The 26,222-nt window shown below is 54.1% G+C and overlaps 6 protein-coding genes and 1 further gene across 6 annotated transcripts; 5 read left to right on the top strand and 2 right to left on the bottom strand.

Annotated features, from left to right (window-relative positions):
• Positions 1 to 82: 82 nt before the first annotated feature.
• Positions 83 to 3,083, top strand: HER10_EVM0008941 (MCM2/3/5 family protein). Its single transcript, XM_035478446.1, has 3 exons — positions 83 to 205; positions 299 to 2,642; positions 2,701 to 3,083. The coding sequence occupies exons 1-3, from the start codon at positions 201 to 203 to the stop codon at positions 2,953 to 2,955; spliced, it is 2,604 nt and encodes an 867-aa protein (XP_035338704.1). The 5' UTR covers positions 83 to 200; the 3' UTR covers positions 2,956 to 3,083.
• Positions 3,084 to 5,458: 2,375 nt separating this feature from the next.
• Positions 5,459 to 8,114, top strand: HER10_EVM0007416 (uncharacterized protein; the record flags this gene model as incomplete). The annotated part of the gene is made up of 6 exons (XM_035476973.1): positions 5,459 to 5,678; positions 5,736 to 6,079; positions 6,129 to 6,432; positions 6,495 to 7,063; positions 7,120 to 7,380; positions 7,440 to 8,114. The coding sequence occupies 6 exons, from the start codon at positions 5,459 to 5,461 to the stop codon at positions 8,112 to 8,114; spliced, it is 2,373 nt and encodes a 790-aa protein (XP_035338556.1).
• Positions 8,115 to 9,185: 1,071 nt separating this feature from the next.
• HER10_EVM0011577 (uncharacterized protein) lies at positions 9,186 to 11,048 on the top strand. The gene is made up of 3 exons (XM_035481005.1): positions 9,186 to 10,118; positions 10,198 to 10,308; positions 10,543 to 11,048. Exons 1-3 carry the CDS (start codon positions 10,115 to 10,117, stop codon positions 10,836 to 10,838), a joined length of 411 nt encoding a protein of 136 aa, XP_035338935.1. The 5' UTR covers positions 9,186 to 10,114; the 3' UTR covers positions 10,839 to 11,048.
• A 114-nt stretch (positions 11,049 to 11,162) lies between these two features.
• Positions 11,163 to 14,604, bottom strand: HER10_EVM0007590.
• Positions 14,605 to 15,330: 726 nt separating this feature from the next.
• Positions 15,331 to 15,534, bottom strand: HER10_EVM0003750 (uncharacterized protein; the record flags this gene model as incomplete). The annotated part of the gene is made up of 1 exon (XM_035473414.1): positions 15,331 to 15,534. One exon carries the CDS (start codon positions 15,532 to 15,534, stop codon positions 15,331 to 15,333), a length of 204 nt encoding a protein of 67 aa, XP_035338212.1.
• Positions 15,535 to 18,814: 3,280 nt separating this feature from the next.
• Positions 18,815 to 21,142, top strand: HER10_EVM0010138 (sulfate transporter). Its single transcript, XM_035479607.1, has 2 exons — positions 18,815 to 19,839; positions 19,903 to 21,142. Exons 1-2 carry the CDS (start codon positions 19,603 to 19,605, stop codon positions 21,025 to 21,027), a joined length of 1,362 nt encoding a protein of 453 aa, XP_035338808.1. The 5' UTR covers positions 18,815 to 19,602; the 3' UTR covers positions 21,028 to 21,142.
• Positions 21,143 to 22,199: 1,057 nt separating this feature from the next.
• HER10_EVM0008592 (forkhead domain-containing protein) lies at positions 22,200 to 25,842 on the top strand. The gene has a single exon (XM_035478108.1). The coding sequence runs from the start codon at positions 22,322 to 22,324 to the stop codon at positions 25,742 to 25,744; it is 3,423 nt and encodes a 1,140-aa protein (XP_035338667.1). The 5' UTR covers positions 22,200 to 22,321; the 3' UTR covers positions 25,745 to 25,842.
• Positions 25,843 to 26,222: the final 380 nt, after the last annotated feature.

Genomic DNA, 26,222 nt, shown 5'->3' with positions numbered 1-26,222 from the left:
ACTTTACGCGCTGACCCCTGACGCGATTCCCCCTGGCGACGTGGATGGGGCCCTCTAGTAATTTCATCCCACTCCCAGTTCTCCCCGTTTCTGCATTCCCCCCTCTTCTTCACAACCGCTTTTGTCGATTCTGTCGCAAGCTTTCGCAGTCTTGAAGGATAGTGACTCAATTCACAAAGTCTTCTTGACACATCGCCATCATGAGGTAAGGCTCGCGATATCGCCCCAGTCGGCTCAGGCACGAGTTGCTCCACTGTGGTGCACCAGGAAAAGACTTAATCGCTGACCGTCCGTACAGTTCTCCCCTCCGAAGCAACCCCAGCTCTGCCAACAGAGGACTGGCCACACAATCGAGTCGCAAGCGTGGTCGCACAAATGGTGACGATGGATCATCAATCGGCCCAGCTTCGAGTCCTATGCCATCATCGCCTCCTGCTCCTTTCATGGCGCATGGTGGGGACGACGACGAGGACATCGAGGATGAGGCGGAAATTCAGGATGACTTGGATGAGCTTGATGAAATGGCCGAAGATGAAGTTGACCTTTTCCGAGAGGGGTTCGAAGTAGACTACAGAGCTAGGGACGATGATGGATATGAAGGTATCGACATCGACGACGAAGGCGAATATGGAGACATGGACCTAGCTGCCAGACGACGGCTCGAGGCCACGCTCAACCGCAGAGATCGAGAAGTCGCTCGACGCCAACGAGTGCCTGCTGCTTTCCTGCCTGGAGAAGATGACGAAGGCGATATTGACCTCTCGGCCCAGCCTCGACGTCGGCGCCATCGCTACGATGAGGACCCCGATGAAGACATGGATGCGGACATAATGGACGAAGAGCTTTCCCTCGAGGCCCTACAGGATGTCAAGGCAGCTAGTCTGACGGAATGGGTGTCCCAACCTTTTGTGCAACGCACCATTAAGAGAGAGTTCAAAGCTTTCTTGACGGAGTACACCGACGACCACGGCTCCTCTGTTTACGGGAACCGCATTCGTACTCTTGGCGAGATCAACGCCGAGTCTCTCGAAGTCTCTTACGAAGAACTCTCCACATCCAAGGCAATTCTTGCCTACTTCTTGGCCAACGCACCCTCCGAGATGCTTAAGCTCTTTGATGAGGTTGCTATGGACGTCGTGCTCCTTCACTACCCCGACTACGAGCGTATTCACTCCGAGATCCACGTCCGCATTTTCGACCTTCCCGTTCACTATACCCTGAGACAGCTTCGCCAGTCTCACCTGAACTGTTTGGTGCGTGTCAGTGGAGTCGTCACGAAGAGAACCGGCGTCTTCCCTCAGCTCAAGTATGTCAAATTTGACTGCACCAAGTGCGGTGTCACACTCGGCCCATTCCAGCAAGAAGCCAACACCGAGGTCAAAGTCTCGTACTGTCAAGCCTGCCAGTCTCGAGGCCCGTTTACCCTGAACTCTGAGAAGACGGTCTACCGCAACTATCAGAAGCTTACCCTTCAGGAGTCGCCCGGCACTGTCCCCGCTGGTCGTTTGCCTCGCCACCGAGATGTCATCCTTCTGTGGGATCTCATCGACAAGGCCAAGCCTGGTGAAGAGATCGAAGTGACTGGTGTATACAGAAACAACTACGACGCTCAGTTGAACAACAGGAACGGATTCCCTGTTTTCGCCACTATCCTTGAAGCAAACAATGTTGTCAAGTCCCACGACCAGCTGGCAGGCTTCCGCATGACGGAGGAAGATGAGAACGAGATTCGCAAATTGTCTCGCGAACCCGGCATTATCGAGAAGATCATCAACTCCATGGCGCCGAGTATCTATGGTCATAATGATATCAAGACTGCTGTGGCGCTGTCCTTGTTTGGAGGCGTTGCTAAAGTAGGACGAGGCTCTCACCAGGTCCGTGGAGACATTAACGTTCTGTTGCTGGGTGATCCTGGTACGGCGAAATCCCAAGTTCTCAAGTATGTTGAAAAGACGGCCCATCGAGCCGTTTTCGCAACGGGACAGGGAGCTAGTGCAGTTGGTTTGACAGCCAGTGTTCGGAGAGATCCTTTGACGAGCGAGTGGACTCTCGAAGGTGGCGCTTTGGTGCTTGCCGACAAGGGCACTTGCCTGATTGACGAATTCGACAAGATGAATGACCAGGACAGGACGTCAATCCACGAAGCCATGGAGCAACAGACTATTTCCATCTCCAAGGCCGGTATCGTCACGACTCTTCAGGCGCGCTGCGGTATCATTGCTGCAGCCAACCCTATTGGTGGACGGTACAACTCAACGATCCCCTTCTCCGCCAACGTGGAACTCACGGAGCCCATCTTGTCTCGTTTCGACATTCTTTGCGTCGTCCGGGATACCGTTGAGCCTGAGGAGGACGAGCGTCTTGCGCGTTTCATCGTTGGCTCTCACAGCCGCAGTCATCCATCGACGTCACAGCCCGGTGAGGATTCGATGGAGGTTGAGCACGAGTCAGAGAACCAGGAAACGCAAGCAGAATCACAGAAGAAGGAGGGTGAGATCCCTCAGGAACTTCTCCGCAAGTACATTCTATATGCGCGCGATCGCGTTAGTCCCAAGCTTTACAACATGGACGAAGACAAGGTCGCGCGTCTGTTCGCCGATATGAGAAGAGAATCCCTGGCAACTGGCGCGTATCCTATCACGGTAAGTTTTTTCCAATTGATGACCCTAAACAACAACAAGTCAACTAATGTCATGGCAGGTGCGTCATCTCGAAGCCATTATCCGTATCAGCGAGGCCTTCGCAAAGATGAGACTGTCGGAGTACTGCAAGGCGGAAGATATTGACAGAGCCATTGCCGTAACTGTCGAAAGTTTCGTTGGAAGCCAGAAGGTCAGCTGCAAGAAGGCATTGGCACGCGCATTCGCCAAGTACACATTGAACAAGCCGGGTTCCCAAAGGAGGGCTGGCGCCGGAAGCCAGGCGACAAGACGAGCGGGTGCAGTCCGAGCCTAAGTTGCTGATCCTATTTCGAGAGTTATGATGTTGTGCATTTAATCACCATGGGCGGACCTTTACGTGTACTGGCAAGGCAGGCTGGCAGCGATGGGCGCAGAGGCGAAGCGCATGTATCCTGGGGAGGGTATTTGATAGATGATATCAGGATATTGTAAGCAGTGGCTTCTTTCTTTCAGGGTCACGGAGTAATGAAAAACAAATTACTTGAGAAGATTTCCGCGTGTAGGCACTGCGCCGCTCTATCTGGTGGAAGAGGGCAGCAAATCGTTGATCGCCTACTCCGTATAGTCTGGTAGCTATCTTGAAGCGGTGACAAGAGGATTATACTAAGAGGCTCGATCGTAAGGTACACCACAGCGAGCGGTGGGTGAATTAGCTTGATTAGGACGATTCCGCCGTGGTGGGATAGTCCAAATTAGAAACAACATGAAGGAGTATGCGGCATCATGCAGGTGACGAGAACGTGTGGTGCACAACTTGGAAGTTGGATCACGAACGGCAAGCCGCAGCCACCCACACAGCCTCGCTCTATCACCCTTCATCGAGCTTCTCCTGCATCGTACGCTACATGGGCTCAAACCCGTTTGATGAGCGCAAGCTGGATGAATGTGGGGGGCATGTTCTCTAGACACATTGTTACACACGAACCACGTGCGTCATGTTCGTCTCCCTTGCATCGGCCTCGTCTGAAAAAGAAGAGTTTGACAAGGTTCCACGACTCCAACCAACAGAGCCAAGCCTTGACTCCGGGATGCGGCCGCCCTGGGCGACCTGACCAACAGTTTTTCCATTGTTGGCCTCATCCGCGCCGCGATCCAGACTTGTACCACCTCCCGGACATTATGCAGGTTTGGGCGGCGGTGACCCTCGCTTCTTCCGCCTGTAGTCCTTTCCAACCCCCCTTCTCTCCGTCAGCTCATGCACCTTTGCTCGAGAAAGCTAGCCTTCTTTTTTGCTCAGCAAACAACCCCTGACCGAGCTCCGTCATGTTAGATGGGAGCGAGAATAACCTCAACCATAGAGGTTCATCATACGTGTCCGAAGATCCGCGCCGGCTTCTTGCATCTTCTACCTTGATTCCCTGCGAGTCTGAAGCAGTGATCTTCGACACAACAGGCGTAGTGCGCCGGGGGGTGGGGAGTTGACAGAAATTGGCCGTCGAGACTCTCACATATGAAGAAGTCTTCTGCCTTCCCGAAGGCATCCGGCTTCCCTACCGAGCCCCCAAGCTGAGGTTGGTTTAATCTCATGAACAACCAACTTCAAAGAGCCTCTTCCCCCCTTTCTAACTAACACATTTTGTTTCAAGTTTCAACTGCTTCCTCATATCTCTCCCTGTTTTCGCCTTCCGTCTCACAGACACCACAAAGTCTCATACGCACCAGTCTATTCCTTTTCTTGCGTGCCAATTTCGGTCTCCCTGTACACCCGTTTGCGATCCGCGTCCCGGAAGGATCCTCCTTGCAATTACTTCAAGCTCCTGTCGCAGGGAACGTAACTAGACGACGACAAACGGTTCCAGCGCCCAGCCAACAATACTTCCAACACACTTCTTTGTGAGTCTCATATAGCACACTCTGATTTGTTGGCGTCGTGTCACGTATTGTGCTACTCAACACGGATACCGTACGCGACGCAATCACGGCTTCGACGGAAGGCAGCGTCCATCACGCCTCTAGACGTCCCATCGATCACCTTCACCACTTGTATCTCGAGAAGCATTGCTCGACTCATTATCGGCAAAGACCAAGTACCCTCGATTGGAACCGGCCCTTTACCACACGGGCCAAGGATCCATTATCCAAAGATTTCGTCATCCGAAATCAGACTGCTCCGCCGATCTTTTGAGAGACGGAACCACCGCCCTTTCTCATGTCTCATTGGATCATCATCAGTCTTTAATGTTTGCCCTGTACTACTGTAGTGACACCAAGCCCTTGATATTCCTTGATACCCACTCATCATGGGAGAGGCCGATCGTAGTCACGCCCCTCTCTCCATAGACCCCATCACTGAGGCGGAGGAGACTCACCTGCTCGGCTCGGAAAGACAGGATGGCAAGTCTTCGTCTTCATCTCCAGACAACTTTCTTTCATCCTCAACTCCCCGAAAGAATGGCTATGAACCAATGACACCTAGTGTCGACATGGACCTTTCGACCCTCAACGGCGCCGCACATAACCAGAGCACCGCCCCATCTCAACCTGACAAGTCAAGCTTCTCCGGGAGAGACCCCTTTGGCATCTCAGTGGAGGGATCTATTAACCAAGTCTCCTTCGTACGTGTCCCCGTCGGTTCGAAAAGTAGCTCGCCCGCCACACCTCGTTCCAATAAAGGCCTTCTGGGCACACCAAAGCCTGGACCTGCTTCACCACGAACAACAGAACGCCGCGCCGCACCTTTATCACCCGAATCAGAACAGGACACCATCTCGCCGCTGCAGTCACCTTGGTCGTCACCAGACGGGAAACGTAGAGCAACTTCAAAGGGCAAAATCTCAATGGCGTGGGACGATCCGCCAAAGTCCTCAAAGCCATGGCCTCTCATAGAGGCGGAGGAGATGGGGGACCTAGGTCAAGCAACCCCAGGCAAAGATGAGAGTCAGCAGCAGGTCAGACCGCTGCAGTCGACGTCTGGTCAAAGTTCGACGAGACGGGATGAGAATTCTCTTGAAGAGCCTGATCCAATGGACGACGAGGAGGCCTTGTATAAGAGATTCAGTAAGCCGTGCCCCGTATATCTGGCCTATGATGAGTGACTACTAATACGCACTCGAGGCCGTCCTCCGACTTACTGTGACTCGCGGAACGATGTGCACAGGAAGCAGCACAACTGGCTATCGATATCCATCTTGATCCTGTCGTTCTACTCCACAGGACTGAGCTGCCTCTGGCTCGTTGTGGCTATTGTACAGCCACGCTGGGGTCCTCAAATCTCATCAAGCGGTGGCATCCTCCCGTCGACAGCGTCTTTGGTATGCGCAATGTTTGCCAAGACGATTGAAATATCGTTCGTGACTGTGTTTGTCACCTTTATCGGCCAGGTATTGACACGTCGCGCATTTGTGAGGAGGTCAGAGGGCATGACCTTGGCTGAGATGACCATGAGGAATTGGGTTATTGTGAGTCAAGGTTGAATGGTATTGTTGTAATAGGTCTAACACTTGGTAGCAACCTGGGTTTCTTATCACGCACTGGGAGACGTTACCGTACGCTGGCATGACCATTCTCGGAGTGGTGTCACTTGTTGCCACCATTGCTTCAACGTTTTACACGACTGCGTCAGACGCCATGATCACACCGAAGCTTAAATTTGGCGACTGGGAGACTAAGACATTGAGCGGCTATGTTTTGGCATCCTACATGAATCCGCCTTTTGCGCGTGAAACCTGCCCGACACCATTACGAGATAGTGACCCATTGGGTGTTGATGTTGCTGGAAATGCGTGCCTAGAAGTGCAATACGCCGGTCAATGTACGTAAAGGTCCTTCAAATGAAGGCTTCCAGTTTGAGTGATGCTGACAATTTGTGTGAAGCATATCGCAATTTGGTCTCGTTCTTAGGTGATTGGGAGTCCATTAATCGCAACGGAACAAGCGATGCCGTTGATGTTCAACACCGCCCTGTAGGAACGGCTTTGTTGTACGACAACACAACGCTCACCTCTGCTTGGATTGAGACGACCTATAGCAACACGACTGAGCAATACGAGCGCTTCAATAGGATAATCAACAATGTGACGCTCGCCATTCCCCATCCGAGTGTCTACGATGCAGCAACAAATCCAGTCAACAAGATTCTCCAGCCAAATGACTTGTCGGGTGTAGGAGAGTACGGCATCAGAGCGAGTGTGGTCTCGCCCGCACTGAACGTCATGTGTGTCAACATGTCTCCAGAGGACCTGGAGCCACTGGTCTACACAGAGTGGCCAATAGGGAAGGTTTTGTACGACAACACGACAGTTCCAGGACAGAGAACCGGGAAATTGGATTGGGAGAAATATGTTCCCGGCGCTTCGGAAACGGAGTGGCTAAACCGAACGTCGGTGGATGAGCTCTTTCGCTGGGGCCAAGACTATGAGCGACGGCCGCCGGTGTTCCCGCTTGTAAGTGATATTGATGAGCAAATGGAAAGAAGAAAAGGCTGACCAGCAACCGACAGTACCCTGCGGACTACAACATGATAACCAACACGTCGGTGGAGAGCGACGCCATTTACATCCTCACAAAGTCGGCGTCCGTCACAGATTATACCCTTTGTGAGATGAGATCATGGGTGTCACCCAACTGCTCAACCCACTTCAACATCTCGGGCACAGCAGGAGCGCACATGCAAGCACACTGCGATGACCCCGATGATACAGACAGCTACACCAACGTCCATACCGAAGTCACGGAATCTACCCCCGTGACAGACTGGAGGGCAAGGAATCCCCAACACCCCCTTTTCATTGTTACTTACTTACGTTTGTTTCTGTGTAGAACATTGCGGATCAATGGCGTCTGTCAATGGACATCAACGGCGGTGCCCAAAACAACAACGCCTCCAACGCCCGCATCCTCACCCAATTCGTCCTCCAAGAGCCGCAGCTCAACCCCCTCCTCCCCTCTATAGCCGAAGCCCTCGCCGTCTACGCCTCGTCAACCCTCATCATCGGCGGTCTCAACACCCCCTTTGAACACTACTGGCGCCACGAAAAGATGCAGCTCGGCGCGCCGGGCAGCCTAGACCCCTTCAACGCCTCGATCCGCACGCAGGAGTACACGTCGGGCCACAGCGCCGAGTGGCAAAAGTGCTTCTACCTCGTCCTCGCTCTCGTCTTCGTCATCAACGTCATCTGCCTCGCCTACCTCCTCTCCCGGTCCGGCCTGGTGACGGACTTTACTGAGCCGCAGAATCTGTTTGCGCTGGCTGTCAACTCGCCGCCGAGCGAGCAGCTCAAGGGCAGCTGCGGTGGCGGGCCGGTGAAGAGGGATCTGGTTGTGCCGTGGCGGGTTGGGTACACGAGCGGTGCGAATCACTACTTTTTCGAAGAGGCTAACGACAGGCCGTGGCGTGGCAAGTATTCCAAGCAGGACTTGTCTGCTGACACGGGGTACAACGGACAGGAGCGGAGCAGTTATAAGAGGCTGAGCACGAGGAATACATGGTTCTGAGCGGAGGTTTGCTGGCTGTGCTGGCTCTAATGATGTGTCTTGGCATATGGTCTTTTGAATACGAGTAAAGTAAAGAGGCTGGAGGTAATGTGTTTTCATGTAGGATACCTTGAGTTAGAGAGTGGCAGCCTAGGTAGACGGGCAATTGTTCTTTGCTACCTTGTGGGAGTTTCAAATGATTGAGAGGAGCAGATAATCGCCACCTGAGCATCCGTATGGCAATATCGTCTCTCGTTCATTGAGGGATATTGTACACCGTACCGAAATAGGACTCTGCAACTCGGTCGTCACAACTTATTATTTCCAGTGAGTCTTGGCGGTTTGGTAATTACCTTCAGAGCCTGTGCTCATCGCCCCTCCACACAACTCCGTAGTACTCAACTTGGAGTTTTAGAGTCTCAGTCGTTGGAGATTTGCGTACTTGGTAGACTGGAGCTGTCACCTCCCGGCATGAAGCGCAAATTTGGGGGGCATTAATCGCACGCGCCCACCGGGGCCGACAAGGTGGTTCCCGGCAATCGACGGCGTTCGAGAAAAGGAGGCTGTGCAAAACGTCCTCCCAAACTTGAAGTGAAGGTTTTCCTCCACCAGTCATGAGTTGGCCAACTGGCATGTCTCGGCGAAGAAATGCCTTACCACCCGTCCGTCCCCCCTTTCATTTGCTACCTTATGTAGAGTCTATGCGATAGTTAGTGCAGAGAACTCTCAGAGATTCCTTGGTTCTGTGATGATCACTAGCAGCCTCGCCGCCCATCCTGTTCCTCACGCGGGACTGGTGATTGTGGCTTATCCTCAGTGCCTCGCCTTTTCATCTCCACGCCAAGCATTCTCGATCAATCAAAACCACGGACATCAACGGGGAAGGAAGAAGCTAACGAAATCACACAGCAATGCTTGGGGTAGGCGCCAAACTCTAAAAAAGATTGCACACTACCTTACCTACAGCAAGCACAGCACTGAGCGCGCAGAGCAGGGCACGGTACTTCGTACAGAGAAACCACAGGGCAACGAAGAAGGAACATATCGAACAAATAATCCTTCGACGCTTGCAGCGGCATCTGTGCGAATCGAGCAACAGCGGTCACCACGTTGGGTTGAGTTGCCTTCTGTTTTGATTTCTTGGCATCAAGCATCGCCCGTGGCTTCTCTCTTTACAATCATCACCTTGACACCTACCTTAGTACTTACTACTCGGTCAGCAAGTAAGGTACGGATACATGTACGGATACTAAAGGCATCTGAGGTTATCCACCAATTTGCCTCTCGCCTCGCTTCCCTTTCCTATCCACAATTATTTCGTCGCTGCCAAGTACGGATATCTCACCCTGCAGCTGGCTGTAGATCCCTCCTGCAACAGCTGCATCACCTACCTCATCCGTTCTTTCTGCTATCTGCGAATATTCGTCCTTACTTCACACGCGCAGAGGAGACTTGGTTGCATCTCGTGCACCGCCCACCGCATCAACTGTCCACTCTTCCCATCGGTCGGCCCTTGGTCTTGGCATCCACATAGCGACATTGGCATCCCATCACACTCAATCAGCCCGACGTTGCGAGGCAGTCTACCATTCCAGATTTATACCACTCGGCTCGGCATCTCGCCCGCACCCAAACAACAAAGGAGGTCCAAGAGCCTTGTTCAATTGAATCATCCATACCACACGATTGCTTGCCCCAATCTTGTACGGATAGGTACCTCCAGGGAACAGAAAAACGAAGGGGATCAAAGGGGGGCCAAGCTAAAACGGACCGCCACCAGAGCAATTCCGCTTGCAACATTCCTTTCCCCGCCCAATCTCTCTCCCTTCATCGAGGAATGCCAGCCCTTCAACTTTGGCATCATCAACATCTGCGTCCCGGCTCTTGCGATTGAAGTCCAGCCGACCGGGGCCAACAGGAGCGTCCAACATCGACACGAGAAGCCTCGCTCCTCGCCTGGTATTCCCGAGCCCGAGAAAGAGGACAAACTCCGCCGGCAATAAAGCTTGAGTAAGCGAAAAATGCGTACGTATCTTCACCGCAATCTCTTCCTGGGCTTCTCGATCATGCGCTTCTCTCGGTACCTATTCTAACAGCTAGCCAGCTTACTACGCCAGAACCAAGGGCCGGACCCAGGAAATCCCGCCCGACGGCAGCCGGTCTCCCCTTCCGGCCTCCGGCGCCCGGTCGCCGCTGCCGCCCCGGACACCTCTCGGTGAGTCTCCGGCGTTCAACCTTACCCACTTGCCTAATCCTACTTTTTGGCATCTTCTCTTCTTCCCGGTCCTCCACTTATTTTGTCCATCTGCACCCACCCACTCCCGTTGATGTCCCCACCATCTCACCCACTGAATCAGTCCGTCATACAACCATTCTTGCATGCTTCAGCATTCATCTCTTCTATCTCTCGAGGACTATCATGAAATCCCATGCTGACAACAGACAATAGGCCGGCCTCCTTCCCGGTCATTACCAGACCTGAGTGCCGATGTGCGGAATGCTCTCTCAGCACCGAAGCACGACGATGTCAACTACCGCCACAGCTTCTGGACCCGCTGCCGCTGCTGCCGTCGTTCACGGAGCGCCATTGACCTGCTCCGTAGAGTTGTTCTCGTACCGCTAGCCGACTTGTTCTGGTTCCTCGAGGAAGCAGCTGAGTCTGTGCCGCCCGTCATCCCAGCGCTCATCGCTTGCATATTTCTGTTGGTGGCACTGCCGATGCTGATTGCGTGGGATTTCCTCTGAGCGAGCGGTCGTGTTTTCAAGTGAGGCAATCATCGATGCACACTTGGTTGTGTGTGCGTCTGCGACAGAAGATTCCAAGAGGGCTTTCAAATATTGCCTGGATTCGAGGGGTGGAGGTGGTAGACCGTATGTAACGATAGACTGTACTGACTGACTTTGCTCATCACCATGGCGCAACGACAAGCGAACGGATGAAACCCAGGACATACCCAAACTTTGTATTTCTACATTTCTCTACATAGATATAGCACAGTGAATACACCTCTGTGCTCGAAAATCATTATTCTCTGAGCTGGGAATTGTGTGAAAGAATATCGTGTCTCGTCAAATACTATCGTAACAGATGTCAAAGGGGTTAATCAAACCCCCAAACATGGGCATACTTGCCGCGTCCGCAGGCCAGTGCCAGATCCTCGCAATCTCCTCCATCAACTCCTTATTTGCCGCTTCTGCACTCCCAACGCCACCGCCAGCAGCAGCAGGAGAAGTAGTATTAGTTGTAGTCACGCCGCCGTCCTCCGCTCGAACACGACTCTCATACCAGTCCTTGATCCAGCTCATCTTGCCAATCAAGTCCTCGCACATGGAGCCCCTCGCATCGATCTCACTCCCTCCGTTGATATCATCCCAGTCGAATTCGAAGGTATTGTATGCCCTTCCACAACTACTACCCCCACCACCGACTCCCCGAACCCACGTCTCCTCCTTTAGCCGGCCCATCCTCTCCCTGCCCACCTGCAGCACCCGTCCCAGAAACGCAACTAAATTCTCGCAGATTTCTGCAAATTTGACGTCCGCACGGGCGCGGGGGAGGTCCCACCCCGGAACGCCGTGGAGGATCAGCAGGCGCGTGGTGACGGCGAGGACGCCTTGGGCTAGGCCCATGCCGACTGAGGTGCGGTAGACGTAGGCTTCTGGGGGTAGGGCGAGGGTTGCGGCGAAGTAGGCTTTTGCTTCGGAGAGGGCTGCTTGGAAGTAGGTTGTACGGTTGAGGGTGGCGGCGGCGGTGGTATTTTGGAAAGCTGCGGGGTATGGAGATGATGATGAGGAGGGGAAGGGGTGTTTTGTTGCTGGTTCGTAGAGTTGGACTAGGAGGGCTTTGTGTTGGAGGTTGAGGTATGCTGAGATTGAATGTCAGCTCTGGTTCCTTCCAATTTGGGAGAGGGGCTTCAAAGACATCATCATGGACTTTGAAAGAAGAGTAAGAGAAGGGAATGGCTTACCATAGTAAGGATCCCGCGGATCAAGACCCTCCAAGACGTCATCCACTTGCGCCCGGATCCTCCCCACCTCCTCCTCGAACCCGTCACCCATTCCCCTCCCCATTCCGCGTTGACGATTCATCACGGGACCGAACCCGTCAGTGAGGCGCGCAGAGACGGCGGCCATCTTGAACATCCTCGCCGCCATCCGGTCCTCCAGGCTCCCTGACGCCGCCAGGTTCTCGTAGCAGATGTCTAGATACCCGAGGCTCTGGCCCTGAGAAGACGAAGAATCTGAAAAAGGTGCACGTCCGCCGCCATGCGAGCTGAGACAGTGCAGGAGGGGATTCTGCTTGCGGGCGAACTGCGCGCAGTTGGACGAGACGACGCAAAAGAGGCCGAGAAAGGTGCGCTGCTCCTCGAGGGTGTGGTGCTCCGTCGCGCTGAGGGCCGCCTTGTTGGTGAAGCAGTCTTCTGGTTCTTGTTGTTGTTGGTGCTGCTGCTGCCACTGTTGTCGGTAGGGGTGCTGGTACGGGTGTTGTTGTTGGTGAGGACCTCCGGGGCGGCAGGGCGAAGGTTGGAGGAGGGAGCGCGGGGGTTTGGTGATGCCTAGGCTGTGGGCGTAGCCTAGGGCCGTGTAGACGAGGCGGGTGATTTGTTTGTCGAACCAGTATCTGCATTCTGCCCTGTTTCATGACGTACAATATCAGCGGGATGCTCCTTTCGAGGCTCTCCTCATACAACAAGATGCCAGTGGGGAACATCATATGTAAGTCGGGGAAGGTAAGGGACATACTCACCACAAGATAATGACCAACATCCCCTGCAACAAATCCAACCCGCCTTCCTCCTCGAGCATCATCCGCGCCCCCATCTCGGCCAACAGCTCGCGGTGCATCGCCTCGGCCCTCGTCTTCCCCGCCGGCGCGGCGGCGAGCATGACGGCGCGGAAGAGGAACGGTTTCTCGCGCGCGAGCCGCTGCGGGGACCCCGAGCCCGGGTCGACCGAGGGCCCGTCGACCTGGATGAAGGGAAAGTTGGGCACAAAGTTTGCGCGGAAGTCGGCGAGGACGTTGGCTGCTTGGGACCAGGTTAGGCCCAGGGGCGGTTTTGTCGTCGTCGATGTCGTTACGATCAAGGATGAGGAGGAAGGGGAGGAAGAAGAGGAGTGGGAGTAGGGGGGGAGGTTTTGGGATACGGGGCCTGGTAGGTGTCTTTGGATTAGGGGTGCTGGGTGGGAGTGTGAGTGTGAGTCTGGGTGAGAGGGAGGCGAGGAGGTTGAGGGGGTTGAGCCTGAGGTCTCTGCTGAGGGTGTCGAGGCTGCTGGGGACTTTTCTGGTGTTACGAGATGGGCTATTTGTTGTTCTAGTGTTGCGACGCGGCTGTGGTTGTTCATGTTAGTTGAGTTCTGAAGCCAGGGCCGTTGTTGTCTCGAGATGCCACTATTCCCATGGGCGCATCCGCACATAACACATGAATAGTTTGGCAAACAAAATTTGATGCCCACGAAGAATGATACTTACTTGACCAGAGGTTTGATCTGACGCGTCCTCCTGATACCCCTCGTCTTGGCTGAGCAGTCAATCTTGAGCCGCTCACATCTAAAACCCCGCCACTTCGTGTCAGTCCCAGTGCACAGGGTTTATGAACGGCAAATTCAATTCCCACAGATACTATGCCATGACTCTTCTTCGCCCTCTCGAGCCAGTGGGAGCACGTACCGGTCGCAGAGGTGCCGACGGGCGTTCTCCTCGCGGAAGTTACAGCGGGCTTTGGCCCGGGTGCACGGCGCGCATGCGCGGAGCCGGCGCGGGGGGCTGCCCGGCCTCGGAGGCGGTGGTTGTGGGTCCATTGCGAGGGTATCGTGGATTTCAACTACCACTTCTGGATATAGTTGGAGGTTGTGGTCTGATATGCCTTGCTTGGCTCGTATTGAATGATGGAGACTTGTGGCGGATGAATACGTTTGGAGACTGGAGCACTCTCTGCTCGAAACCGCGCAATAGGAACATGTGAATCCATTCAGCGGTAGGCGACTCGGGGACTATTAGAGCGAAGCGCATGACCCTATATACGACGCAGACATACCACTGACAAAACAGTGCTGAGGCTTCGACTACAGAGTGAGGTCGTCATCACGGATGAACTCCAGGCTCGTTAACCCGGTCCGGGATAAGAATTTAGTATCTCGGGTTTGTGGTTGCTAGTAAAGTGGTGGGCCTTCACGCGTCAGCACTAGCAGATCAAAACCCGGCGACCTGGCCCAGGTAAGCGATAGTTTCGGCTGGGAGAGCGTGTAAGCGCGACGCAAGTCCCAAAGATATAGCACCTAATACCTAACTAACCTGCCTCACCACCTACGAATGTGCCTCTGGAATGTCTCCGTACTAGTAGGTAAGCAATGAGCACCAAGACACAAAAGAGGCGTCTTGTCTCAAAAGTCCCACGTGTGGCTGCATGCATCAGGGACACGGCGCGATCGGTGCCAAGTCCTTTTTTCGGTCTGATTTCTTGCGACGGGGGTGTCTGCTCACCGAATTGAGAAAAAGGTTAGTCAGTCGCATGCTGATATCATGCCATCTGATGTCCGAGTTTTATCGCTTCCTTGCGCTGGTAAAGATGAAATAAACGGAATTGGGTCCGTTTCTCCCAAACGAAAAATGGAGATGAAGAGAAGGGCGGATTACAAGTATAACCAGACCCAATTTTCTGGGGCACTTACTAACAGAAGGCAAGGAAGGCCCGTGTTAGTCAAAGTAAGACCTTGAACAAACAATCCGGCAAATACACGAGATGTCAACAATGGCCGGGAGACGATTGAATTGCTTTGCGCAACATGAAATAGGTATCATTAAAATTGGTGTGAAATAGGTATCTGTGGCGTCGCGATTGACATACAGCCGCCTCCTGGCGCATTAACCCCCGTGTAGTCGTGATACTGCCATGTACAGCCCGGATGTCTTTTCTTCAGTACACGCCTTTCGTGAGACCCCAGTACTGCAGACTATGACGAAGTGTCGAGAATCGAAACCGGCGATCGGTAGGTAGTGAGTGATCCGTGTGGTGTGGGTGTGGTGTAAACATGATTGCTGTCGACAGATGGTATTGGCTCCTTCGCATGTAGCCAGTCGCGACTCTCTCGTCGAACTTCACCGTATCGTAGGCGGATCAGTGACATGAGAGTCGACTTGTTACTGGCTTCAAAGTGCGTTCAGCTTGGAGCTTGATTCATTACTTTCCCAGCTCCGCTCCCCTCTTTTCGACCCCTATAAGAGGTGATGAGGTCTTTCTTATGCTGCCTGGGACTCCTTGGCTTGTCTCTCTGCCTTGCGCCTCGCGAGGCACTTGGAGATCATGAGACCAGAGACACCAAGGGCGACAATGAAGATGATGCAGAAGACGACAACAACACCGGCCTCCTGTTGGGCCCAGTTCTGGCGCTTGGCGAGCTGGTGAACGGCGTCGCGAGCGACGAGGGTGTTGACGGCAGGCATTTTGACGGAAGGTGAGTTGAGTGAAGAGTCGGCTGTACGAGGAAGAAGAGACTGGTCAGCAAATTGGAGTAAGAGGATTGATAAGGCAAAGAATAGTAGCAAAAATCGAAAAGCCAAATAGTGAATAATGATGACGGGCGAGTGAGTTAATAAATATGAGAGAGGAAAGCTCGTGGCGACTGTTTGCGATGAGTGATGCTTTCCCAATGCGGTCAGGATCCGTAGAAAAACATCAGAGCTAGAGGTGAGGGAGCTTGTCCAATCGAGGCATTTTATGGAGACCACAGTCTGTTTTTGTTTTTTAGAGCCCTGTGAACTTGGATGCGCCCATCGTCATTCCCGGGGTATCCGGCGTTGGCGTCTAGAGATGATATCCACATGTTGTTTTTCTTCATGATGTGGTTGTCGGGTGTTGGGCGAAGCTCGTAGAGATTGTCGCAAAGACCAATTGACATTCCAGAACAATTTTTTGCAGCAGAATTGAGACTTGGAAAGAATGCGCATTGAGAGAAAGTTACTTTACCTTTGGTGAAGATGAGAGAGAGAGCTCAACGTCGGACGATGAGAGTGAGGTGGGGAAAAAGACCTGATGGCTCGATCGCAGCGACTAGGGGAGGCCGGCTAGAAGCGCAGTTTGTCAGCGTCGACTGTACGAAGCTTGGCTTGTAAAGCTGGAGCTCATAGAGAGGCCAAGCAGCGCGAGAGGAAATACCTTTGTGAGAAGAAGCGGGAATCAATTGGGGAAGGAATTGACTGATTATGGGATTGTCGAGTGATTGAGCTGGAGGAAGGATGAGAGAAGCAGGACGGCGAAGAGGAAGGTGAGGTAAGGTAAGTCGGGAAGGGAGGGGTTAATGAGGAGGGCGGGCGAGGAAGGGAATAGCTGCTCAAATAGTCGGCTGATTGGCAAGGCGAGCAATCAATAAGAAGGAAGACCCAATGGTGATGGGAAGGTATTTCCCATTGGATCTTAGCCAGGTATGTACCTCATTATCACCGCAAGGTAAGGCAGGCACTTGAGGTATCTGTAGGTAGCAGCTTGACGATGAAAGGCGACAAGAAAGTATCTTCTCAGGTCGCGGTACTTGGCGGTGTCATCAGGTCTGGGCACTCTTTGGTGGTGAACTGCCACCATTGGCATGTCGCGATCCGTACATTGATTGCTGTGTAGTGCCTTAGTGTGTAAGGAGTACTCGTGAGGTGGCATTGGCGGTCGCGGTTGCTCTGCTAGTGGCAGAGAGAACGGCGCCAAGCGAGCAACAGAAAAAGCTTGTCTCCATGGATGCCGGGAACACGGCAGGGTCATCACAGGCATCCCGGTGTGGGGAATCCACGCCTGATCGCTCGTGGCCCCCTGTCATCACCACTTACACTACTTGCCCGATACAGGGGAGTGAGTGTGTTGTGTGTGTGTGTCTGTAGCGCAACAGTTGCAGCCCATCTGTTCATCTGTTGGTGCTTTTCTGCTGTACGTCTGTCTCTACTGCTGCGGGAATTTCTCCATTTCTCGCTAGCATCAAGCTATCTGGCTGCTTTCCCGCTCATCTCTGACGTAGGGTAAGGTAAGGCATTCGCAAGTCACAACGCTATCCCAGATTCACGACTAAACAATAGTCCTGAGCCTAAGGTAGTGCTGCTGCGCACAGAGTCTGCCAGGCTGGGCGGACAATTGGATGACATGGATCATCTCATGGGGCCGGAGCCGGGATGAGGCCCTAGCACACCCTTCAAGTTCCGGTGGGTTCGCAGGGCCACCGGTTCGCCGACCTCCGCCGGGTTATTGGCTGCATCTGCTTTCCTACTGATTCCGCGCCCTTACGATATTGGCATACCTTGTGGCAGCAATACCAGGCAGGCAGACAGACTCTTGACTCCTTCAAGCTCATGGCTCTCTGTCTTCATCACTTGGACCCATCTGGCTCTGCTGCTTAGGTTAGTCGCTGCCGCCGCCGTCCCTTTATGACGATCATGGCAGTTGCGTACTAAGTTAATTCCATCCATAGTATTAGTCTGGCACTTGTCTTCCGCCCTCACCGATGTTTCCAGGTTCCATGGGGGCAACTGGGAGATTTCTCGGGAATGCCACAGCAGACGAACCGCCGTACCTGACCAACCAAAGGAATCCCCAGCCATGGTCGCTTCTGTCGACCGCTTATGCACTTAGTAACCGCCGTCACGTCCCATTTTTCTTTCCTGTTATTGCCTTGACTCTTGGTACCCTACGGGTAGGGAGTACGGCACTACGGGTACGGAGCACTGAGCACTGAGCAGTGTTGACAGCACTACTAAATGCTCGAAATTTGCGCACACCTTGGCAAATCACCTCGCCTTGACAATGACAAGCCTTGGCAGTATCGGTACCTGAGAATGGCTTCAACACCAAGACTCTTGGATGGGTGAGGCATATTTGCTAGACGGAGCTCCCTTTCTCAGGCTTGTAAGACTGCGCCCGGCCAAGCTGCTGCGGACAAGTTAGCAAAGGGTTGGCGACTTGGTCCAATGGAAGTCCATGACACTTTTTGAGTTGGGCCAAGAGATTGCCCGAATCGGTCATTTGACTGAGCCCCGGCCAAGCAAAGACGATCATCGCAGCACTGAGCACCTACGCGGGGCTGGTTCAATCCAGCACTGAGAAACATGAACAAACATGACCCATCACTCATCAGCAGGAGGCAAGTAGAGGTTTGCAGATGATGGACCCCCAATGTTCCTTTGTCCGCAACATCACGTCTCAGTCCTTGCACGGCAGGCAAAGCACCAACCCATCACCATCGGATCGGGCGTCGCGCCTAGTCAGGGCCGATGACTGCTCGTTCCGCGGCCCAGCCACGCCTCGATCCGCTGCTGCATCGTCCCGTCGAAAACCACTCACCTGATCAGTCATCCAACACCCATCTTTCCCGTCTTGGGACCTTCTCAATCCCTTTGATCCCGTTCGAAAGAGAAGCGACCGTTTCCTTGCAGCGTCACAGCGAGCCCACTGTGAACATCCTGATTTGATGACAAAAACCTCATAGCAAGCCCGCAACGTACTGCCAGAGCAGCCAGACTGCATCTCCATCGTAAGATAATCAAAGCGAAGCTCCGGCAGGTCAACAATCTGTTGCCACGGAGCTCCAAGGTGACAAGGCCCCATTTATTCACACCGGCCGGGCCTCTGCACTCAATGAGACACATGGGTAACCTAAGCATCCGTCCAGCCCGAATCCCACCCACCACCCCTTCCGCTGCCCCAGCGCCAGTTTCTTTCCTCACTCTTTCTTTTATCTTATTTTCAGTGGATGGATCCAATCTGGCGCTTGCTGCTTATCATCGAAAGAGCGGCCTCTTGTTCGGTGACTAGCATTTATGTCCGGCGTTCGCCCATCCCTGGCCGCTAGATGGTAACTCCCGTCGGCTCCTTGCTCGGTCGCCAGCCAGCTCAGTCATCCCGTTTACATTTCTCTCCACTGCCCGTCACTCCCGCTGTTGGGCTGGCCTGGGTTGCCTTATGTAATCTCTTCAGTCTGTCGACGATGGGTCAGATCATATGCTGACCCGCTGACCCGCTCATTCGGCACATGACGAAATGTTTATCCAAGCAAGCCGGCTCATCAGCATTTGAAGACTGGAGGTATCTATCGTGCTATCTTGTCTTAGGTAAGGTAATGGAGAACTGTAAGGTAGCGAGGAACTGAGGAGGTCATGCGCTGCAGATTATGACGGGCCGCGGGCGGAGACGCCTAGCATCGGTGGTCAAGCAACCAATCACCGCCAACTTCGACGTCCGGCCGAGGAGTTGCTTGCTCCGAATAGCACAGTCGGAAGCTGCCGCGTCGCAGCCGGGGTGCGAGTACATACGCTGACATGAATTGCGTCCAATATCAATCATCCTGAGAGTTGAAGGCGTCGTCAGCCACCAACGAGGCCAGCAGAACGGTGAATCATTTGCATTTTGGCCATCCTTTCAAAACCCAGAGTCAAGGTCTTTGACACGCTGGTGCTGTATTTCGCCAGCATCTCTTCAAATTACATCTTTACGCCCCCAATTTATTTCTCAAGCGGGAAATCCGTTTAGTTCCCCGCATCATGACGGTTCTCAGTCATCTAAAACGAGTCCATCGACACAATGTCGCAACTCTGCGTGGCTCCCCCGCCGCAGAGGTGTCTGGCGCCCTCGGTGACTTGGGGACTCTTCTTCCTCTGATGATTGCCCTTGCGGTCCAGCACTCCATTTATCTCGATAGCACCTTGGTGTTTTCAGGCATCTTCAATGTTGTTACCGGCGCCGTCTTTGGCATCCCACTTCCAGTCCAGCCGATGAAGGTGAGTGCTTAGATCTAAACAAGAGATTGTAATTGTGCGTTCATTACTGACAACTACGTCTAGGCCATCGCCGCGGCAGCCATCTCCCGGTCCGAATATGACGGCATCAAAACCGTCATGGCCGCGGGCCAGTGGGTCAGTCTGGCCGTCCTAGTCATGAGCCTCACCGGCCTACTACGCTGGGTCACGCGAAACGTGCCCGTCCCCGTCGTCAAAGGCATCCAGCTCGGTGCCGGTCTCTCCCTCGTCATGGCCGCCGGCTCCGGCCTCCTCCGGGACCTTCACTGGACCCATCCCGTCCTCGACAACAGGCTGTGGGCCCTGGCCGCCTTTCTCGTGCTCATCTTCACCCAGGGCCTGCCGCGTTTCCCCTACGCGCTGCACATTTTCATTCTGTCGCTCGTCTTCGCCTTCATCTCCATCATGACCTCGCACGACCACCCGTACACCTACCTGCCGGAGCCCAGCCTCTGGACCCCGCACTTCGTGCACTGGGAGTTCAACTGGTTCAAGTACAAGCCGCTGTCGATGGCCATCGGCCAGCTCCCGCTCACCACCCTGAACTCGGTCATCGCGGTGAGCGCCCTCGCGGCGGACCTGCTGCCGGACATGCCCACGCCGTCCGTGACCGCCATGGGCATCAGCGTCGGCGTGATGAACCTCGTCGGCACCTGGTGGGGTGCCATGCCGGTGTGCCACGGCGCGGGCGGGCTCGCGGCGCAATACCGTTTTGGAGCACGCAGCGGCGCGAGCGTCGTGATCCTCGGCCTCTTCAAGATCGTGCTGGGCCTCGTGTTTGGCAACTCCCTCATCGGCCTGCTCACGCACTACCCCAAGAGCCTGCTGGGCGTCATGGTCATCGCTGCCGGTCTCGAGCTCGCCAAGGTCGGGCACAGCTTGAATCACGGGGCTTCTGATCTGTGGGAGAGCTCTGCCGGCAACGAGGGCGGCGGCGTTGGGGGGCTCGTTAGGCAGCATCGCTCGCTTTCTGAAGAGGAGAGGGCGGAGAGGTGGACTGTTATGCTCATGACCACGGCTGGGCTCCTTGCGTTTAGGAATGATGCTATTGGCTTCATTGCGGGGATGTTGTGCTTCTGGGCGTATCGGGTTTCGGAGAGGACGCAGAAGTGGTGGGAATCCAGACGAGGCCGGTCTCTGTTTGGCGAGCGAGCGCCGCTTCTGAATTAGTTGTTTGAGGCGCGATATGCTACTTGTATAACTGCAACATCGGCGTGACTTTGAAGTCTGCCAGCATATATAAATGGCGAATACAATATAGGTGCATTTTGTCCGCTTTGTCCACCCAACGACGGCTCTCCATATACTGCAATGTCATTTTCAGGAGTGATGCTGCTTACCTTGGTCAAGTTCTGCATGTAATTAATCATGGGTATCGACAGTTCATCGATCTTACTTTGGCAGACGCCTGGTGAGTGATAGAAGGTCTCTGAATGAGCAAGAAGGAATAAGATCCGCAAGCCGAAACAGACATGCTTCCAAGCCATACTGGCTTGACATACGGCCTGTTTTCTTGTTCTTATTACATCAGGCACGTAGGTACTCTGAAAAGCTCGCCCTTTGTGAATATATCTGTACATGATTACCATTCAGTATTATATACTAGCATATGCGATATTTGGTCTGTATTTCACATCTCAGACTTGATATTCGCAGAATGCCTCCAAGGATCACGAATATCAGGAAGAGTCCAGTCTCCTTCACCGAGACGATCTGCTATTGGGGCTTGACCGAGACAAGTGGGCACCGAGGTCGGAAGAAGTGGGCGATCTACGCAGGGTGATGCTGCCTTTGCCTCTGCAAGTCTGCAAGGAATCGGATGAGGCTTTTTCTCGGACCCTGACCGAAGAGATGCATCGTGAACAGCCTTGCTGCTCACCGCAAGATCTAGGCCGAACCAAAGCGCTGAGTCCGACGGAAGGCTGAGGCATTGAAGGACGTACATGAATGCAATTGGCCGCATCAAAGATTCATGGTGAAGTAGCAGGATGAGTCATCGTCACTCGGGCCTTCAATGGGATTGGGGTGCAGTTGTTCCTTCCATTGAATTATGGTGGGAAGCTGCAGTTACGAATGTGACAGAGATGGAAGGAGCGTGCGACGGAAAGGAAGGCAGCGACAGAGACGCTGAAAAGGAAAGGACCTGGCTGGGCAGGGACGGGCTGAACTGGAGGCTCTTTCCTCCCATTGGAAGAAAAAAAAGGTACTTGGGTACTTGTACAGCGCGGGGAAGAAGGCTGGTGTGTTCAGTGTCCACGGTGAATCTCACCGACAGCCAATCAGAGACGCTTCCGTCGACCCTGTCAATCGCAGCCAGGACTGAATTGTTCAACGCCGATTTTTTTGGCATTCGCCCGTCTCGATCGCAGCCTTTCTCAGGTCCATACCTCGTCGCGCCTGACCAAATCGCCTCTCTTGGCTTGCCGACGGCGAAGGAGCTGATCTGTCCGACTACAGAGCAGCGATGACTTCGTCCAACGCCGGCCAAAATGGCCTGGCGCCCCTTCCGACCACGCCGCCGCCCAAGCACAAGTCGACGACACCAGGCCGAACTGACCACCCCGACGACAACGACAATAACAATCACATCGCCACGAACACTGCTGACCAGCAGCAACCATCGCGCACCGACGCATCTACAATCGTACACCCATCTATCGAAGACGCGTCCACCCAACAGCAAACCACCTCATTAGCCGTCGACACATTCATGGCCGATGCCGACGCCGGCAGCGCTCCACCCGCGACAATGTCGCAGCCGGCTTCAGCCGTGCAGGTTGACGCCGACCCTTTCGCCTCGTCCTTCCCACACACCCCGATGCCGAACATGGACCACGCCTACATGATGATGGCTCTGGCGCATATGGCTGGCAACCAAATGTCCAATCAAATATCACCGCCGCCGACCGTCACGCCAGCGCAGGTCACCCTCCCGAGCACCATGGGCAACGGCAACGATCCGCTCGTCGCTAGCACACATAACCTCGCCGCGGCGACACAGGGTCTCGAATCCTTTGCGCGTATAGAATTCGCCGACAGTGTCTTTCAGATGACCACGTACGCCGTCATTATCGGTCGCGATCAGAAGGCTCTAAATCAGGCGCGGAGAGACCAGAAGCGCGATGATGCCTATCGCAAGAAGGCGGAAGAGTATGAACGTGAGGGCCTTCCGCCTCCTTCCCCTGTCAGACATGGGCCGGGGAAGTTCAGCAAGTCATACGTCAGTGAAGAGGGAGGCATGCTGGGACCCGAGTCCGACAGTGAAGGGGAGGGGCGGCCAGCCAAGCGCCGCAAGACGACCAGCACCGGATCATCACAGAAGCAGGAAGAGGACGAGTCACAGGAGAAGCTCATCTCAAATCGGCAGTATGTCTCACATACACCGGGTGCTGCAGCCGTGGATCTGGCTTCATTACGGCCCTCTCCTCACCACGTCCCTTTTGTCGGCATCCACTCCCCCGGACCTGATATCGCCAGCAAGACCAAGGCAATTTCAAGAGAACATCTCAAGATCCAGTTCAATAAGAGAGAAGGGGTCTTTGAGGCTATTCCACTGCACAAGAATGGTTTCTTCATCGATGAAGTGCACCACAAGGAAGGTGTCGCCGTGCTCCGGAGTGGTGATCACCTGCAAATCAAGGACGTTGATTTTCGCTTCGTCATCAACGGTGTTCCAGAAGGCCGGACAGGTGCCGAAGAGTATGCAGAAGAGGAAGAGAAACTCAAGAAGAAGGCGACGGGTGGAAAGGAGATGAGTTTCGAGTTTGAAGCCTCACATGGCAACGGTCTTGACGACACAAGCGATTCTTCACTTAGCTCACCAGCGCCATCAGACGTAGAAATGTCCGATGTCGAAGCTGAAGAGGAGGAAGAAGTTGAGGCAGAAAGTAGCTCCAAGGCAGAGGCGGAAGCGGAAGCGAAGGCAGAAGCCGCCGCCGCCGCAGAAAAGGCGACAGCAGAGGCAGCAGCCGACGTTGCAGAAGCCGCGCAAACACAAACAGAGGCAGACGATGAGGCCGATGTTGAAGCCGATGCTGAAGCCGATGTTGACGCTGATGCCGATGCCGACGCTGATGCTGAAGGAGAGATGTCACTGGATTATGGAGAGGAAGCAGACGATATCCAACCTACCACAGAGGTCAAGCCAGAGGACCAAGAAATGGTGCATCTTCTAATGGGAGGTGCTCCATTAGGCTATCTAAACAAGAAGAGAGGACCTGGCCGGCCACCAAAGAACGGAATCATGTCCAAACGAGAGCAGCGTCTTCTCAAGAAGGCTCAGCAGGAGATGGCCAAGAAGACGATACCACAGCCTCCTCCTGGAGAGCCTCCCATCAAGCGGAAGGTCGGCCGTCCTAGGAAACACCCACTACCAGACGAAGGAGGAGATCGACCGGAGAAGCGCAAGTACAAGCCCCGGAAACCGAAGGGCGAAGACGGTCTTGAAGGATCAGATGCCGAAAGACGTGCCAGAGAGAAGAAGGAAAAGAAGGCTCGTCCCAAGTCGCCCCCGCTCGAACTCAAGATCGAGGACTACACGGAGGAGCAGCTGCAGAAGCCGAACAAGAACTACGGAGTGCTTATCGACGAGACCCTCACTGCGGCAGGGCCTGACGGTCTCACCCTCAAACAGATTTATAAGCGAATTACCCAGAGATACCCGTGGTTCTACTTCCACACGGAGACAAAGGGCTGGGAGTCAAGTGTACGGCATAACCTTATCGGGAACGAAGCTTTCAAGAAGGACGATACCACAGGCTTGTGGTCCAGGGTGCCCGGTGTCGAACTCGATGCCGGCAAGAAGCGCAAGGCGACGTCACCGGACCGTTCTATGAGTGCGGGCTATGGTCACTACAACCACCCAATGTACACTCAGTACGCCCAACAGCAGCAGAGCCACATGCCTCCTGGCTACCAGCATCTTCCTCATAACTACCACGCGCAAGCCTATGCAGGGCAGCAAGCGCAGACAGCAGCCAGAACGCCACAATACTCTCCCCCCGGCGTGGCACCGAACCCTGGTCAGCCCGCACCGCCAGTGACGTCTCAACCAGTGGCGCCAGTGACGCTCCCTGGATACGGGGCCGCTGCTGCGATTGCACGACCTCAAGGTGTCGCAGGGCAGCCTTCTACATACAGTTCACCGTATGCTTCAAGACCACCTCCAGCTCATCCCGCAGTCAAGACCGAAGAAGGCGCCGCCGCAACTTCGGCACCGCCCATCACACAACCTGCTCCAGCCGCCATCCCTGGAGCGCAACCACCCCCACCACAGATACCCGCTGCTGCCCCGCCGCAGCAAGCTCGACCTACGCCTACACCACCAGCGCAAGCCGAACCACGTCCCGTCATTCAGCCCAGGTTACTCTCAGCTGTTAATGGCCTCAAGAACGGTCTTATTGAGAACCTGAAGAAAGCCAAGAATCCAAAAGCAGAGGCCATCGTCATGTCTGCCCTCAACCGCTGCCTGGGACTCAAGAGTGCCGCTACAGAGAATCAGACCATGGAAGATATCTGTATGAAGGGAATACAGAAGCTCCTCGACGGTTTCTCGACCCGAAGCAACACTCCCGGATCAGGGGGCACACCCACTCCCACTGGGCCGACAAACGTCTTTGATTCCAAGGTCTTCAACTCTCTCCTTGGATTCAAGAACGTTTCGTCGAATGCCCTCAAGAGCAGGATTGGCGAGGCCAAGGCCGAGGCAGTCACCCTATCCGCTATTGATCGAGTGCTGGGCCTCGCAGACGCGAGCATAGTACCGCCGCCTGCGGAAGCCAGCGCCTCAGGGTCCCCCGCAGCGGGCTTTGACGGGATCGAGTCGCACTTGATGAACTCGGTGAAGCAGCTCCTGCTGGGCCTCAACCAGAAGCTGCATGGAACATAGACAGAGGAGCCAGGGGGCAGGACATATATGTATGGCCGAAAGGATATGGAAGGAAGGAAAGAAATAAGCGTTACAATAAGCGTTACCAATGTTCGGCGTTTCTGTGTCGGCGAACTCGGCCCTTCCTCTAGTAGAGGATGGATTGGTTGAGATCTCAAAAAGGATATGATCATGAATCAGCGAAAACCTCGTCTACTCATAGCATGGCTACGTGTTATCGTTTAGCACCTAAGAATACACAAAATCGTTTACAAATTACGTTGATGGCCGCCGGCGGTACCATGCGTACCGATGAAATAGTTGCCTGGGGTACTTTATTGGCCACGGTTTCTCACATGAACTTGAAATCATTGCTCGAAAATAGTATGTAATAGTTTATAGGCGATCATCACCTTCCCTCTTTAGCCCTCCACATTTCCTCTCGTCTTCAGGGCTGTGTTAGCACCGTCGGTCATCTCTAGTCATGTTCAGTCATTAC

The sequence above is a fragment of the Colletotrichum scovillei genome (genome assembly GCF_011075155.1).
Source record: "Colletotrichum scovillei strain TJNH1 chromosome Unknown Contig00001, whole genome shotgun sequence".
Lineage (NCBI taxonomy): Eukaryota > Fungi > Ascomycota > Sordariomycetes > Glomerellales > Glomerellaceae > Colletotrichum > Colletotrichum scovillei.
Note: the sequence above shows the minus strand (reverse complement) of the source record. Positions and strands in the feature narration are given on the sequence as shown.

What these genes read in the sequence shown, in the direction of transcription:
- HER10_EVM0008592 (XM_035478108.1), top strand. Translation starts at nt 22,322, where the DNA reads ATGACTTCGTCCAACGCCGGCCAAAATGGCCTGGCGCCCCTTCCGACC.
- HER10_EVM0010138 (XM_035479607.1), top strand. Translation starts at nt 19,603, where the DNA reads ATGACGGTTCTCAGTCATCTAAAACGAGTCCATCGACACAATGTCGCA. An exon ending in TTCCAGTCCAGCCGATGAAG is followed by an intron (nt 19,840 to 19,902) that starts GTGAGTGCTTAG and finishes AACTACGTCTAG; the next exon opens with GCCATCGCCGCGGCAGCCAT.
- HER10_EVM0011577 (XM_035481005.1), top strand. An exon ending in GCCGCCCCGGACACCTCTCG is followed by an intron (nt 10,309 to 10,542) that starts GTGAGTCTCCGG and finishes AACAGACAATAG; the next exon opens with GCCGGCCTCCTTCCCGGTCA.
- HER10_EVM0008941 (XM_035478446.1), top strand. An exon ending in CTGGCGCGTATCCTATCACG is followed by an intron (nt 2,643 to 2,700) that starts GTAAGTTTTTTC and finishes ATGTCATGGCAG; the next exon opens with GTGCGTCATCTCGAAGCCAT.